Source organism: Akanthomyces muscarius, chromosome 5, assembly GCF_028009165.1.
Source record: "Akanthomyces muscarius strain Ve6 chromosome 5, whole genome shotgun sequence".
Taxonomy (NCBI): domain Eukaryota; kingdom Fungi; phylum Ascomycota; class Sordariomycetes; order Hypocreales; family Cordycipitaceae; genus Akanthomyces; species Akanthomyces muscarius.
The window spans coordinates 2,465,093-2,477,942 of record NC_079245.1 but is presented as its reverse complement, the minus strand read 5'-3'; the positions used below and the strand labels follow the sequence as shown (position 1 = coordinate 2,477,942).

General features: G+C 56.3%; 6 protein-coding genes across 6 annotated transcripts; 2 read left to right on the top strand and 4 right to left on the bottom strand.

Moving 5' to 3' along the window:
• Nucleotides 1-115: 115 nt before the first annotated feature.
• Nucleotides 116-1,854, bottom strand: LMH87_010117 (uncharacterized protein; the record flags this gene model as incomplete). The annotated part of the gene is made up of 2 exons (XM_056197224.1): nucleotides 116-1,384; nucleotides 1,447-1,854. The coding sequence occupies 2 exons, from the start codon at nucleotides 1,852-1,854 to the stop codon at nucleotides 116-118; spliced, it is 1,677 nt and encodes a 558-aa protein (XP_056054295.1).
• Nucleotides 1,855-2,572: 718 nt separating this feature from the next.
• LMH87_010116 (uncharacterized protein) lies at nucleotides 2,573-3,748 on the bottom strand (the record flags this gene model as incomplete). The annotated part of the gene is made up of 1 exon (XM_056197223.1): nucleotides 2,573-3,748. One exon carries the CDS (start codon nucleotides 3,746-3,748, stop codon nucleotides 2,573-2,575), a length of 1,176 nt encoding a protein of 391 aa, XP_056054294.1.
• A 416-nt stretch (nucleotides 3,749-4,164) lies between these two features.
• On the top strand, nucleotides 4,165-5,013 carry LMH87_010115 (uncharacterized protein; the record flags this gene model as incomplete). Its single annotated transcript, XM_056197222.1, has 2 exons — nucleotides 4,165-4,254; nucleotides 4,333-5,013. The coding sequence occupies 2 exons, from the start codon at nucleotides 4,165-4,167 to the stop codon at nucleotides 5,011-5,013; spliced, it is 771 nt and encodes a 256-aa protein (XP_056054293.1).
• A 283-nt stretch (nucleotides 5,014-5,296) lies between these two features.
• Nucleotides 5,297-8,323, bottom strand: LMH87_010114 (uncharacterized protein; the record flags this gene model as incomplete). The annotated part of the gene is made up of 4 exons (XM_056197221.1): nucleotides 5,297-5,461; nucleotides 5,515-7,442; nucleotides 7,492-7,826; nucleotides 7,881-8,323. 4 exons carry the CDS (start codon nucleotides 8,321-8,323, stop codon nucleotides 5,297-5,299), a joined length of 2,871 nt encoding a protein of 956 aa, XP_056054292.1.
• Nucleotides 8,324-9,070: 747 nt separating this feature from the next.
• Nucleotides 9,071-10,224, top strand: LMH87_010113 (uncharacterized protein; the record flags this gene model as incomplete). Its single annotated transcript, XM_056197220.1, has 2 exons — nucleotides 9,071-9,349; nucleotides 9,403-10,224. The coding sequence occupies 2 exons, from the start codon at nucleotides 9,071-9,073 to the stop codon at nucleotides 10,222-10,224; spliced, it is 1,101 nt and encodes a 366-aa protein (XP_056054291.1).
• Nucleotides 10,225-10,418: 194 nt separating this feature from the next.
• Nucleotides 10,419-12,235, bottom strand: LMH87_010112 (uncharacterized protein; the record flags this gene model as incomplete). The annotated part of the gene is made up of 7 exons (XM_056197218.1): nucleotides 10,419-10,632; nucleotides 10,709-10,836; nucleotides 11,005-11,261; nucleotides 11,326-11,338; nucleotides 11,907-12,027; nucleotides 12,091-12,103; nucleotides 12,208-12,235. The coding sequence occupies 7 exons, from the start codon at nucleotides 12,233-12,235 to the stop codon at nucleotides 10,419-10,421; spliced, it is 774 nt and encodes a 257-aa protein (XP_056054290.1).
• Nucleotides 12,236-12,850: the final 615 nt, after the last annotated feature.

Sequence of the window (12,850 nt, the reverse complement as noted above, 5' to 3'; positions counted from 1 at the left end):
CCGCCAAAGCCCAAAATCATCAACGCCCGCCATAGTGTAGAAAAGACCTGAAACAAAGACCATGAAGAACAAATACTAGTAAACCAAAGAAAAACAGCGTGCTCTTGTCATGATGCTAGCCACGCCGACCCTTGCCTCGCCCACTGCCGCCCGTGGCCTGGCGGCTCGTGACCGTGCCGCCGCTGCTCTGCCTGCTCATGGGGACCGCCGTCGCCGCGGCCGACGAAAAGGCCGCGCCCGAGGGCCCCAGGGGGCTGGGCTGGTCGCGCAAACTGCTCGGAATGCCGAGGCTGTCGCTGACGGCCTCGGGGTCGTCGCGGGGCGCGGCCGTGAAGGCGACGTACTTGCCGCGGTGGTACGGCGTGGCGACGGCCTCGAGCACGCGGCGCATGCCGGTGCCCGAGTCGAGGTGCGCGCCGGGCCGGTGGTGCGTCTGGTCGTACTGCTTGAAGAAGCCCATGATGGTCAGGTCCGAGGCGATGTCGTCCTGCGACAGCGGCACGGGGAAGTTTTGGTCCGCGGTGCGCGGGTACGGCTTGAGGTACTGCTGCGGCACCGGCGGCGGCATCTTGGGCGGCTCCTGCGCGTGCATCAGGTCCAGGTTGCCGGGCAGCTCAAAGTTGGCCAGGCCCTCGATGCCGAGGACGCGGTCGTCGAGGAAGTTTTGCGCCGCCGAGGCCGCGGCGGCGGCGGCAGCGGCGGCGGCACCGCCGCCACGCGTGCTCCTAGTCGCGTGGGAGACGTTGCGCTCCATGGCGGGCGCGGCCGAGGGGGTCGACTCGGTGTCGTCGCCGTCGCCGTTGAGGTGGCCGCCCGAGTCGCTGTCGTCGTCGGCGGGCAGCGAGGCGTTGCCGTTGGCGCGGTTGCGCAGGACATACTGGTGCGCGGCGAGGGCCGACGTGTTGTAGTGCATCGAGAGCTCCTTGTCCGTGAAGAGCTTGTCGATGCTATACACAGGGCCGTTTTGCTTGGCCATGGCCCGGGCCTTTTCCGACTGCCACAGCGGCGTGGTGCTGTTGGGGTCGAGGCCGCGGCGGGCCGGCGCCGCGGCGTCCTCCTCGTGATTTCGCTTGCGCTTCTTGCCGTCGGGGAACAGCGTCAGGTCGTCTGCGTCCTTACGCAGGCGGGTGGCTCGCTTGCCGTGGGTCCCGCCGGGCGAGCCGGGGTTCGTCAGGCTGAACTGGTTGGGGTTGAGCAGAAGGGCATTGGAGTCGTTGATTTCGAGCACTTCCTTTTCGCGGTTCAATCGGTTCTTTTTCTGGTTGAGAGTATTGATGAGTCGGTCGCGCAGGGTGCCTGTGAGAGCGCGGTGCTCGCGCCTTGCGGTTTCGACCTTGTAGGCATGTGTATTTTTGTATTCTTGAACTTTGCGGTCGTACTCATTCTGCGTGATGCGTTAGCCTGGGGGTTCTCTTTGATGCGTCTGTGGCAGAATGTCAAACATACCTTGGACTGCGCCAGCTGAAAGTCGCGAATTTCCACGAGATCCTCGAGCTCGTCCATGAACTCGGGAAATCGTATACCGGCCATGTCAATCATGCTCCTTCCATTGTCCGAGTTGGCCATGGGGCCGAGAACCTGTTTGTGCTCTTTGCGCAGCTCCTCGGCCGCGATGAGCGGGTTCTCTTCGTACGGGTCGAAGCGCTGCACGAGGTTGAGCTCAAACTGGATTTTCTGTAGCTGATCGCGGTACGTCGGATCCTGCTCGCGCTGGAATTTATCGCTCATGGTGCTGAGGCGGTCCATGAGAGCCTGTCTCTTGCGGTCACGCTTCGATTGGGACGCAGCGGGAGGGGAGCGCCGGTCGGCTCTGCCGCTCAGGGCAGAGGCTGCGGCAGCGTCACTCGTAGCCATTGTGTATGAGGATGTGTTTGTCGAGCTCCAAGTGGGGAGAAGACGTATGGTATATATGTGAGTCGCGAGAGTATCGAGTGTTTATGCGAAAGAAAATCGACGAGGCGTAAAAGCCACAAAGCTTGTTGGCGACCTTGCGGCGGTTGCGGCAACGGGCAGCAGGCGTTCCACGTGCGGCACGGCTGCACCAAGGGCGGAAGGCAAAAAGAAATAGGAAAATCAGATGCAGCAAAACATGCACTCCAAATGACTTCGCCAGCGGCGCGGACACCTAAATCGACAGCGAGGTGAGGAGTAGGCGAGTGTACCGTTCGTGGTGTTGTGCGACAGCCTTTCTGCCTCAGACGCTCCCACGGCTACAGTCGTGCGAATCCGTATTGGGCCATCTCACCGCCCATGTGGGGCTTTCCGTTACAAGCAGTACATCTGATTGGCTAGTGCGGAGTGGCAGGGGCGGGTATCTGCTGAGACAGAATCTAAGCACTGTACATTGGCACTGTACGAGCACTGTTAGGCCCAGATGCAGAGCCATAGCTGTATAGAATCATTGAAAGAAAAAAATGTTTCTTCTTTTTTTTTATCATGGTACCATCCATATCATATGCATGTAAAGACTGAATTGGTCAGTGCATTGTCACCAGATGTTTTGCTAACTGCCCTAACAACCACTTCGATGGCAATATATGCCTTTCTCGTCTATCATTAATTCTGCTTATTTTTACAGCCCACTCCGTAGCTTTTGTAGCTGGCTAATCAACCCAAATCCTCCCGGCGGCGGCTGTGGTCTCGCCTCGTCCCCGAGCGCCGGCGATCCTGTCCGCCTCGTCCCGCCTTCCGCCGCCTTCTTGGCTGGCGAGCGCTGCTGGTCCAGCTCGCGCATGAGCTCCTTGTGTCTGTCCTCGACCATCTTGGCGAGGCTCTCAATGAACCGACTGCGGCCCTTTTCCTCGGAGGTGCCCCTCCAAACATTGTTCAGCTCCTTCAGCTCCTCGATCCTGTTTGCCGCTTTTTCGATGCCGGCGACGGGGTCGGCGGCACTGCTGCTGTCCGTGGCCGCCGGGCGCAGCAGGCTGCTGATTTCGTCGCGCAGCTTCCTGAGGGTCTGCTGGCCACGGTCTTCGGAGCTCTGCTGCTCGGAGCCGGGCTCTGGCGCGGACACGGAGAGGAAGGATGAGCTCACAGACAGCTCTGAGGGGGGAAAGCCGAAATCCATGGCATCGCCAAATGTCTTGACCACAGTCTCTATACGTGATCGCACCAATGTCAGTGTTCGTAGTTGCTGAACGTATGTTGGCTCATTGCTGGTGCTGTTTGCTTCTGTTGTTGTCGGTACAGGTAACTCGGCATGGGCGCTGTTTTCTTTGGTCTTGTCCTCTTCATCCTCCCCATTCTCCTTCTCATCTTCACCCGCAGGTGACTCTCCCTCCTCATCCTTCTTCCCGCGAATACCCTCGGGCAGAAAATGGGCAATGTCGTCATGCAACGTCTCATGCATCGTCTCCTGCAGACTGAGCGTCTCGCCGCGCAGCAGCTCCACCTCGTACGCAAGCCGGCTACCGCTGCGCAGGATGTCGTCGGTGAGCTGTGTCAGCGTCGACGACAGCCGCGTCGTCTGCGCATTGAGCTGTGAGAGCAGTGCACTGGCCTGCTGCGAGAGGTCCGCCAGCGGTACCGCCCCAGTAGGCGCCGAGGTGCTTGACTTGGGCGCCAGCGGCGGCAGCTTGGCGTTGAGAAAGGCGGCCGGGTCAAAAGACGGCCCGAGAAAGTCCTGCACAAAGTCGTCCGACGTGTGTATCGACTTGGGCTTTACCATCTGATTGGAGGCCCCGCGAGTGTGGCCGCTGCGTGAGGCCGCGCTGCTGGCCCGGCGGCGCAGCTTGGTGTCCGAGGTCATGCTCGACGACCCCTCCACGCTGACTTTGGGGAGGCGACTGGGCGGTAAATCGGCGCGGGATTCTGCTCAAGTCTGGATTGTAATTTATGGTATGCAATTTGACGGGCGCTTATGCAACAAACACGTCGCTGCTGGTTCTCCTGATGCTGCCACAGTGTGATGTTGTCGACACGGCCGATGATGAGCCGGCCCTCGCTGTAGGCGAGCTTGTTAGAAGGCGGACAGACGCCAGCGCCACCGAAAATCGATGACTGCAGGCCAACGACCCACGCTGTGCGGGTGGCCATTTTGACATGGTAATACGCCCTTTACATACTTTTTCTTCTTTTACTTGCTTCTTCATAAAACTCACCACAGACCGCTCGACCATTGGTTCTGTTGTGTCCCATTGAGAAATGAGTGAAAATACCGAAGAAATGCGTATAGATCCCGCCAGAGCGGCCACGCTCGTGTCGCAGCTCTCATCCGTCCAGCAGCGCATTACAGCACTCAACGCCGGCCGCAATGTATGTGTAGCCCAAACGCCCACGGCAAACAAAATCTTGTACATCCTCAGTCTCCCGATACTGACTTCCCGCCTTTAGGTCCGCCTCGTGGCCGTCTCCAAGCTCAAGCCCGCCAATGACATTCTCGCCCTCCACCAGGCACCCGCGCAGCACCAGCACTTTGGCGAAAACTACGCCCAGGAGCTGACCCAAAAGGCCGAGCTGCTGCCGCGCACCATCCAGTGGCACTTCATCGGCGGCCTCCAGTCCGGCCACTGCAAGTCCCTCGCCAAGATCCCCAACCTGTTCTGCGTCTCCAGCGTCGACACGGTCAAAAAGGCCAACCTGCTCAGCAACACCCGCGAGACGCTCCGCTCCTCCGACTCAGCCGTGCCGCCGCTGTCCGTCCACGTCCAGGTCAACACGTCGGGCGAGGACGCCAAGTCGGGCGCGCAACCCGGCGACGAGACCGTGGCACTCTGTCGCGAGATTGTCGACAAGTGTCCCGGGCTGAAGCTCCTCGGGCTCATGACCATTGGCGCCATTGCGCGCAGCAAGGCCACCACGGCCGAGACCAAGAACGAGGACTTTGTCGCGCTCAAGGAGCAGCGGAACCTCGTCGCTGAGGCGCTGGGCGTCGAGCCGGCCAGCCTGGAGCTGAGCATGGGCATGAGCGAGGACTTTGAGGGTGCCATCGCCGAGGGCAGTGGCGAGGTCCGAGTAGGCAGCACAATTTTTGGTCAGCGACCAGATAGAGCGGATGCCAAGATCCGTGTATAAATATCATTAGCAGCATATACTTTTTTAATTTTGTAAATAAGTCACGATTGCACAATTTTGTTCCAGCCATGACATGCCTGTTGGCAGCATGCCCTATTCTCACAATGTCAACGACCGCCAAAGGCTCCGCTCTTCATTCTTTTATCAACTCTGTGTTCTACCAATTGAAGCCCGCCAAACGCCATATTTTTCCTATGCGCATATACAAATAAATGCCTACCATCCGCTGATATCCTCTGAGGTGATTGCGGCTGGTGATGCTGGTGCCAGCCCTCTCTCCCAATCACGTCACCATCACATTTCCAAACGCATCAGAGATTTCTTGTCTTGAGGGAGGCTCTGGCAGGTCAGGTCCTGCAGAAACACCCATACTCAAATGATCCTGCATGAGCTTGAGCAGTATAGCAGGCACCGAATCATCAGTTGCACGAACTGTCAGTCGAATCATCTACAGGCCAAACGTTAGCAAAATAAGAAATGTCAAGAGAACAAGAGATGTACCTGGCTTCCGTAGTTAGGTTCCAGTCTCATGAGACAGCCAAACTTGCCACCTTGTGTCGTGTGAAGCACACTGGCACCGACAATATTCTTCGGGTTGGGATCAACCCTGTCAAGCAAGCGCCACCGGAATCCTTCTATAGATCTCCTAACAAACGTCTCCGTAATCTCTCTGTTCTTGGCTTTGGCATTTACGCCGAATATGGCCTGCGCTTCCCTTTGCCCGGCGTTGATTTGCTTCCATCGCTTGAAAAAGTCTTCCGCGGATAGCTCGGCAGGATCCATGAATTTGTGAATGGCAACAGGGAGCTTCAGTGTAACCGCCTGCAGAGATCCAGCCAGATAGCTGACTCGGATTGTCGGGCTCTTTGTGAACGCTTTTTGCGCCTCAAACATGATGACCTGTTGCGATTGGCCACCATGGACGAGGCTGTTGTCCGGCGAGTCTTTCACGTCCCACGTCAAATTGGCCTTTTCGCTCCGGTCCAAGTCCAAGGTAGTGGTAAAGGATGAAATCTCGCCAGGGTTCTTGTTTTTGAAGTAGGCAATAATGCAAGCCATCTGGCCGCGGTATTCGGATCGGATGCCTATTTGCAGCTGGCCGTCCTCGTATAACACACCTTCTGATCGAAGTAGCAGGCGGTTGAAGCCCTTCTCCCAGCCAGGCGACAAATGTGCGGCACTAGCCAGATTCGGTGCTTTGGCTGGTTCTGCCGGTCCGCTCATGTCCAGACCTGCCAAATCATTTGCTCCATGCGATTGTCCTCCGTTTGCTCCATTGAGTTTATTTCCAGAGCTGAAGGAGCGCTTGAGACCCGGTTTGGCCATGCTGAGTTCAGAATTATCCGCATTGGCATCCTTGCCTCCAACTACCCATGTGCGCCTATCGCTAGTATTGGCGTGTTTCTGGTGCAGTCGGGACAAGAGAGCCGATTCTCTCTCGGGGAACGGAGGCATCTCGTCGCAAACTGTTCTCAACAAGTCATCAGTAGGCAGTGTCGCAAGGGTCAGATATTCGCAGGCTCTTTGCTGCATTTCTGAATCCAGAGTGTAGCTGTGAGCCTGGAAAACATGGACCAGCTGGGGCTTGATTTCAGGAAACAGATTGACAAATTTGATGAAGCACGAGAGAATCATGGCACGAGTGCTAGACGAGCACGAGGCCAATTTGTTTTGCAGAGCCATGAACTGCTCAATGGGGCTACATCGCGGCTGGTCTGCGATAAGATGGCCGAATTCGCCGAGGATATAGGCTCCAATCTTGACCAGCGTTTCATGGCAATGGTCCGACTTGATGTGCTGCAGTGCATTTTGGGCCGCATATATTTGCAGCTCTTCATTATTTGTAACGATTTGCGTAACACGCTGCCAGACTTCGTCGCTAACATGATCGCCAGCCATGGCAATCAGTCTGAGGGAGATGTCGACGTACCACTGAACGTCAGTGGCATACTTTTCCGTCAAAATTGCAATTTTTAGTACCATCTCTTCACGAATAGCGTAGTCGGCATTTTGGAGATGGTGCAGCAGCTCGCCAACGATAATCCTAGCATTTGTAGAATCGCACATGCTGTAGAGAAGGTCCAATCCCTTGCGCCGAACGCTAATGTCACGGTCCTTGAGAGATCCGAGAATAATGTTTTGGTGCTGCTTGATCGGAGATAGCGTTCGTGTGCGTGCGGCCAAATGCGTCATTGCTTCGAGACCAAGGTAGCGGACATTGGTTTCGCGACTTTGGATGAAGCGACCCAGGCGAGATGAAATCTGGTCCATAAGTTCGTGCTCGGAGTCGAGGTGAATAATGAGGTTGATTGCTTCGAACAGCACCGCATTTTGCGCATTGTTCTGCTGCACGTTCTTGCTGCCTTCCGTAGCCAGGCTCAGAATCTTTTGCAGAGCTTCTCGTAGCATATTGCGCACGTGGGTATCCTCTGGTGTCTGGTTAGTGATTATACCGCATAGTGACCATGCTAAACAAACCTGAAGGCGAAAAATATTGAAGCAGCTTCAAGAGCTTCACTTGAAGCCATGGACAAGGGACCTTGTAGTATAGATAATCGGCCGTGTACTCGGCATCGATGACAATGCGCTTGAGCCGAGCAGCGGCTCTGGCGTATGCGCCCTTGTACAGATCCAAGCTATCCTGCGCTACTGTCATTACCAACGATGTGACAGAGAGGGCAACTCCGAGATCGCTATCATCCATCAAGTGTATCAGGCGATCAGCCCACTGAGGGCTGACGATTTCGGGGCTCTTTCGGTACAGTCGCAGTAGTGTGAGGGCTGCCTTTTTCTTGACAAAGGATTTCGAGGTACTGTAGGGAGTTATTAGCCAAAGCGCATTTTAGCGGGACTGTAATGTCACCCACGGAGCGATCAAAAGCCGGTGGACGTCGCCACTTAGAGACTCGCCCATTTCGCGGCCTCCAACATTGGCGATGGCGTGCAGAGCCAGGCAGTTGAAGAGTTCATTGTTATCCAAAAGATCCTTGCGAATGCTGTTGACGACGAGGTGGAGAAGCTCGTGCTTCTCATGAAGAAATAGCGTAACGGCCAGATAGCCAATCTGCTTCTCCGAGTACTTTCCAGCGGAAATGAGGTTGACAGCTTCGAGATGGCCAAAATCGACGTCCCAGCCTAGGATGTAGATGTAGAGAAGTTTGCAGACGTATTTCTTCTTGTGGTAGCCGTTGAGGTTTCCATCCTTGAACTTTTGGCGGATGTTGGCAAGCTCCTTGTTGATTCGTTTCTCTTCGAGTTCGCGGGCACGGGCATTTCGTAGGTCTGCAATGAATTGCACCAGGCCGCGCATATTCGCGGTGCTGCTACTCGAGCGGCCCAAGAAGCCACCTCCCGAGGACGACATTCTCTGCGTCTATGCGCTGGTCGAAAGCGCGATCCAAAGAGCCGTCTCGTGTTTGCCCCCTTTCCGAGATGAGCGGCTCTTCCGGGCCTCGCAGCAAAAGTCACAGGTCTGTTCGTATTCGTGCGCTGTTCGTGGTTTCGCTTTATATCGTGGCAGAAATGGCATAATCGGGCTTCAGTAATGGCATGGAGGCACGACCGCAGGCTCTCGTTGGGACGCAGAGATGTTCAGTCTCCAGGCGCTTCTTTTAGGAGAGGGGCGAGTATGGACCGCTAGCCACGAGGCGGTGCCCAGCTACGCCGGCGATGAGTTCTTTCAACGGGGAAAAGAGCCGCAGTAAAGATGGGGATGAAGTTTAGATCGGCGCCCGCAAGTATATCCTGAGCTCAATGTAGAAGGGCGGACAGGACCAGCAGACTGCGTACTTGCGGTCGAGGGGAGAGGTCGAAGAGGTGATGCTGGCCCGTGTGGCGGCGGCGGCGTTGTCGAGCGACCCTGGCCCCGGAGGTACGTACCTGCCCTGGCCGTCGCTGCGACGGTGGGCCATGCATGATGCACTGTAGCTACTTTTCGCCCACCACGATACCAGAAAGCTTCGACAAGACTGAGAAATAATTGCATTACCAGCGTTCAGTGCTCATATTCTTACACGCCCATGCAGCTCTAGCAGGCCATCTCCTAGAGTAGAATGTCATGTCGGCATGCAGGCGAAGCTTGAATAGCGCGTCGAGGGCGCTCCCACGACTCTCTCTGAACCGCTGCGCGCCACCCAATGTGCAGCAGCAGCAGCAGCAGCAGCAGCTTGGCCGTCGACCCTACGCCGTGGCCTCATCCGCCGCGCCACGATTCCAGGTCTTCAACCGGCGGACGAAATGGCTACAGAAGGAGCGCTCCGGAGCCAATGTGGAAGCAGGTCGCCAAGCGGACTATCTCAAGGACGAGGTCGCCATGCGCGTGGCGGAGAGACTACTGGTACGCCTCCGGAGCTTTTTGACGATTGAAATGTGCTGACGCATGGCTTCCAGGACATTAATCGGCATTTCCCCAAGGTGCTCGACCTCGGCGCAAACAGCTGCAACATTGCACGCGCCCTCACGGCCGACAACCCAGACCCCGATCCCGCCAAGCCCGAGTCGGCGCCCCTCTCGACACGCATCACGGAGCTCACGGCGGTCGAGTCCTCGGAGACGCTTCTATACCGCGACTCGAGTCTTGACTTCAACAAAAAGCTCAACATCACACGTCGTGTGCTCGAAGACGAGGAGACGCTGCCTTTTGAGCCCGAGTCGTTTGACCTGGTCCTCAGCTCGCTCAGCATGCATTGGATCAACGATCTCCCGGGCATCCTCTCCCAGATCAACAGCGTTCTGAAGCCCGACTCTCCCTTCATCGGAGCGATGCTCGGGGGCGACAGCCTCTTCGAGCTGCGCACGTCGCTGCAGCTCGCAGACCAGGAGCGTCGCGGCGGCATCTCGCCGCACGTCTCCCCGCTGGCGGACGTCCGCGACGTGGGCGGCTTGCTGCAAAAGGCGGGCTTCAAGATGCTGACCGTCGACGTCGACGACATCATCGTCGACTACCCGGATACGTTTGCCCTCATGCAGGACCTGCAGGCCATGGGCGAGAGCAACGCGACCCTGGGCCGAGAGATGGGCCCCATCGGACGCGATGTCCTGCTGGCCAACGATGCCATTTACCGCGAGCTGCACGGCAACGAGGACGGCTCCATTCCGGCGACGTTTAGAATCATCTACATGATTGGGTGGCGAGAAGGCGAGAACCAGCCTCAGCCTCTGCCCAGAGGGTCAGGCCAGACCAACTTGAAGGATCTCCTCGAGCACAAGTAGACTCACAAGTCGGCCACGAATGTATTTATATATGTAATCGAAATCGAAACCGGTCCACATATTGGATGCAAACATGAAACATCGGTAATTGATAAATAAAAGTCATAGACTATAGATTTTGGTGTTTCTTCTATGCGTGAAACAGGCTCTGTAAACTGCAAAAGTCGTCATTTCCCTTTACCCTCCAACTTCTTTTATACTCGGCGCCAGTCGGTCATTGTTCTGCCGATGCATCCCAGGCCGGCCACCTCGACGAGCTTCTCGTGCCAGCTAAGCATGACGCTCATGCCAGATGACGCCGACTCATTGGCCGCGCCGGGACGGCCGCCGACCTGGCTGAAGCCGCCGGTAGGCTGGGGGGTGACTTTGGATCCGCGTCCGCTATGCGATCCCGCCATTGCCTTGTAGCTGTGGTTTTTGCTCCTGTTAGATTATTTTTTTTTATTTTTTTGGCGAGGGGTTGCAGGGTATGGGCTTATCGTACATGTACTTCATCAGAACGTCGAGGCAATCGCTGCCGCCGGGAGACTCGTAGATGCGCTTCAGCAGCGGCGTCATGTCGCTGGCCTTGATGGACTGTAGCACTTCGATAATGGTTTGGAGGTGGGCATCCTGCGAGGAGAACCAGGTTAGTCTTGCCTTTACACCCTCCTGGGCAGTGCCCGCAACTCCGAGTCCGGGCTGCGGCGGTGCTACGCCGAAGCTGGTACACAACGAGCATCTCGGGCTGCTTTCTCGGGCAGCTCATCGCTTCTCGCCCGCTACCCTCCATCATCTTACCTTGGCTGCGTCGGTTCCGTTGTATACTGGCGTCTCGAGGCACCCGCGGAGAGCTCCCTCGGCATCGCCGCCGCGCAGCAGCTGCCTGACCTGGCCGGACAGTCCGCGCACGTCGGCCTCGGTGATCTCGGGCTGCGGGGGGTGCAGGGTCGAGGTGTCAAAGTTGTAGCTCGAGTCCTCGGTCAGGGCGTCAATGTTGATTGTGCGCCAGGCGTCGCTGAGCGAGGCGCTCGTGTGCTGCTGGATGATGGACATGGCTGTGGAGGCGGAAGCTTAGGAAGGGGAATCGAGGCGGACCGAGGCGGGGAGGAGGAGGCGTGCCGTATGATTCTCTCTACGTGGCGAGCTTGATTGGTGTAGCGTTCAGTTTCGAGGTAAGGCTAAAGTCGCAGGTGTGCTGAGGACAATGGTGGCAGCGGAAGTTGTGATGAAGCTCAGCCCGGCTGCGTCACCAGTTTGGCGGGGTTCTTGCTGGCAACTGGGGCTGAGTGGCTGGCGCGCTGCTCGCGGTGGGGCTGTAGCGAGCAGACTGACTGATATGCGCAGTACTTGGAGGCTACAGTGTCGAATTTGACGAAATAATTGAAGGTTTCTATTTCTTTACTTAATTCTCCTTATTTTGTGCAATTTTTTTTTTTTTTTTTTTTTTCAGAGTGGCACTGCGTTTAGAATGCCAGCATTAGACGCGAACTGCGTGCGGTGCTAGTTTCAGTGCGAATGGTGTCGCGACAGTGCCAGCTGTGTAACATGCAAATAGCAGACCTGCTATTATAATTTTAATCACAAGATATCAAAATTCATAGGCTCACACATGCGATTATCGACATATCCCCAGCTTATTGGCTGCCTCCCTCATTCGTAGCCATTGAAATGTGCCTAGAGGCGTGATGACTGACACCTACCCGGGAGACAACATGGCCAGCGGATCGGATCACCACAGCGACACTGAGAAAATGAATTACACGAGAGAAAGTAACCTGAACGGCCCATGTGCAAGTAATCCCGCCTTTAGTCTCGGACAGTCTAATAATCGCAGACTGGTTAGTAGCTACGAGTCATTGGTCTTGCCGGTGACTGGGCCTGTACCTGCTGAGCGAAGCTTAAACAATCACGGCACCATCTCACGAACCTAGCGAGGCAATAATTAACCGAGGATGGTGCCGGTTATTGGCCAGCGTAGCGTCTGTGATCCCGCCTGTATACCTGCTCGTATTGACGTGCCGAGAAACATCACACTGGCTGACGTCTGAACACGGCGGCAACGACGATTGGGCGATGCGCCATCGCAGCATCAAAGCGTGTCAGGCCAAAGCCTTGTCTAGATGGCTTTGCGAAATTTCGCCTCTCCCTACAACAACAGCGTCTAGTTATTGTAATCGCTGATAGCAGGTATCCGCAGCGACCAACGGCCCGGGGAGGCCGCGAAGGCGGTCCCTGAAAATAAGATCCCCACTGTATGACAGTCGACCAGGGCATTTTCCGTGTCACCAGGAAGAGATAATCTGTTGACATGGAGGCGCAGTCCGCAGCATAAACGTTACGTTGTTGGCAAACACCTTGACACCCTATCGCGCGGCCTGCGGGAGTCAGACCCGGGGATGGCTCAAGAAAAGCAAACGTTGCCATGGCCGGCACTTTTGCTTCATGTTCAGACAACCTTCCTTATTTAGTAGGTTTGCCACTCGTATGTGAACCTTGCTTAAGAAAAAAGACTGCGGCACCCGGTACCTGCGCGCCTCGGTCTCGCCTGGACACTAGTACTGGTAACAAGCTGCATTACCAACTCCCGGAGTGGTCCTGCGAACTCGAATATCCTTGCTGTAAAGATGGCCAACAAACCCGCGCC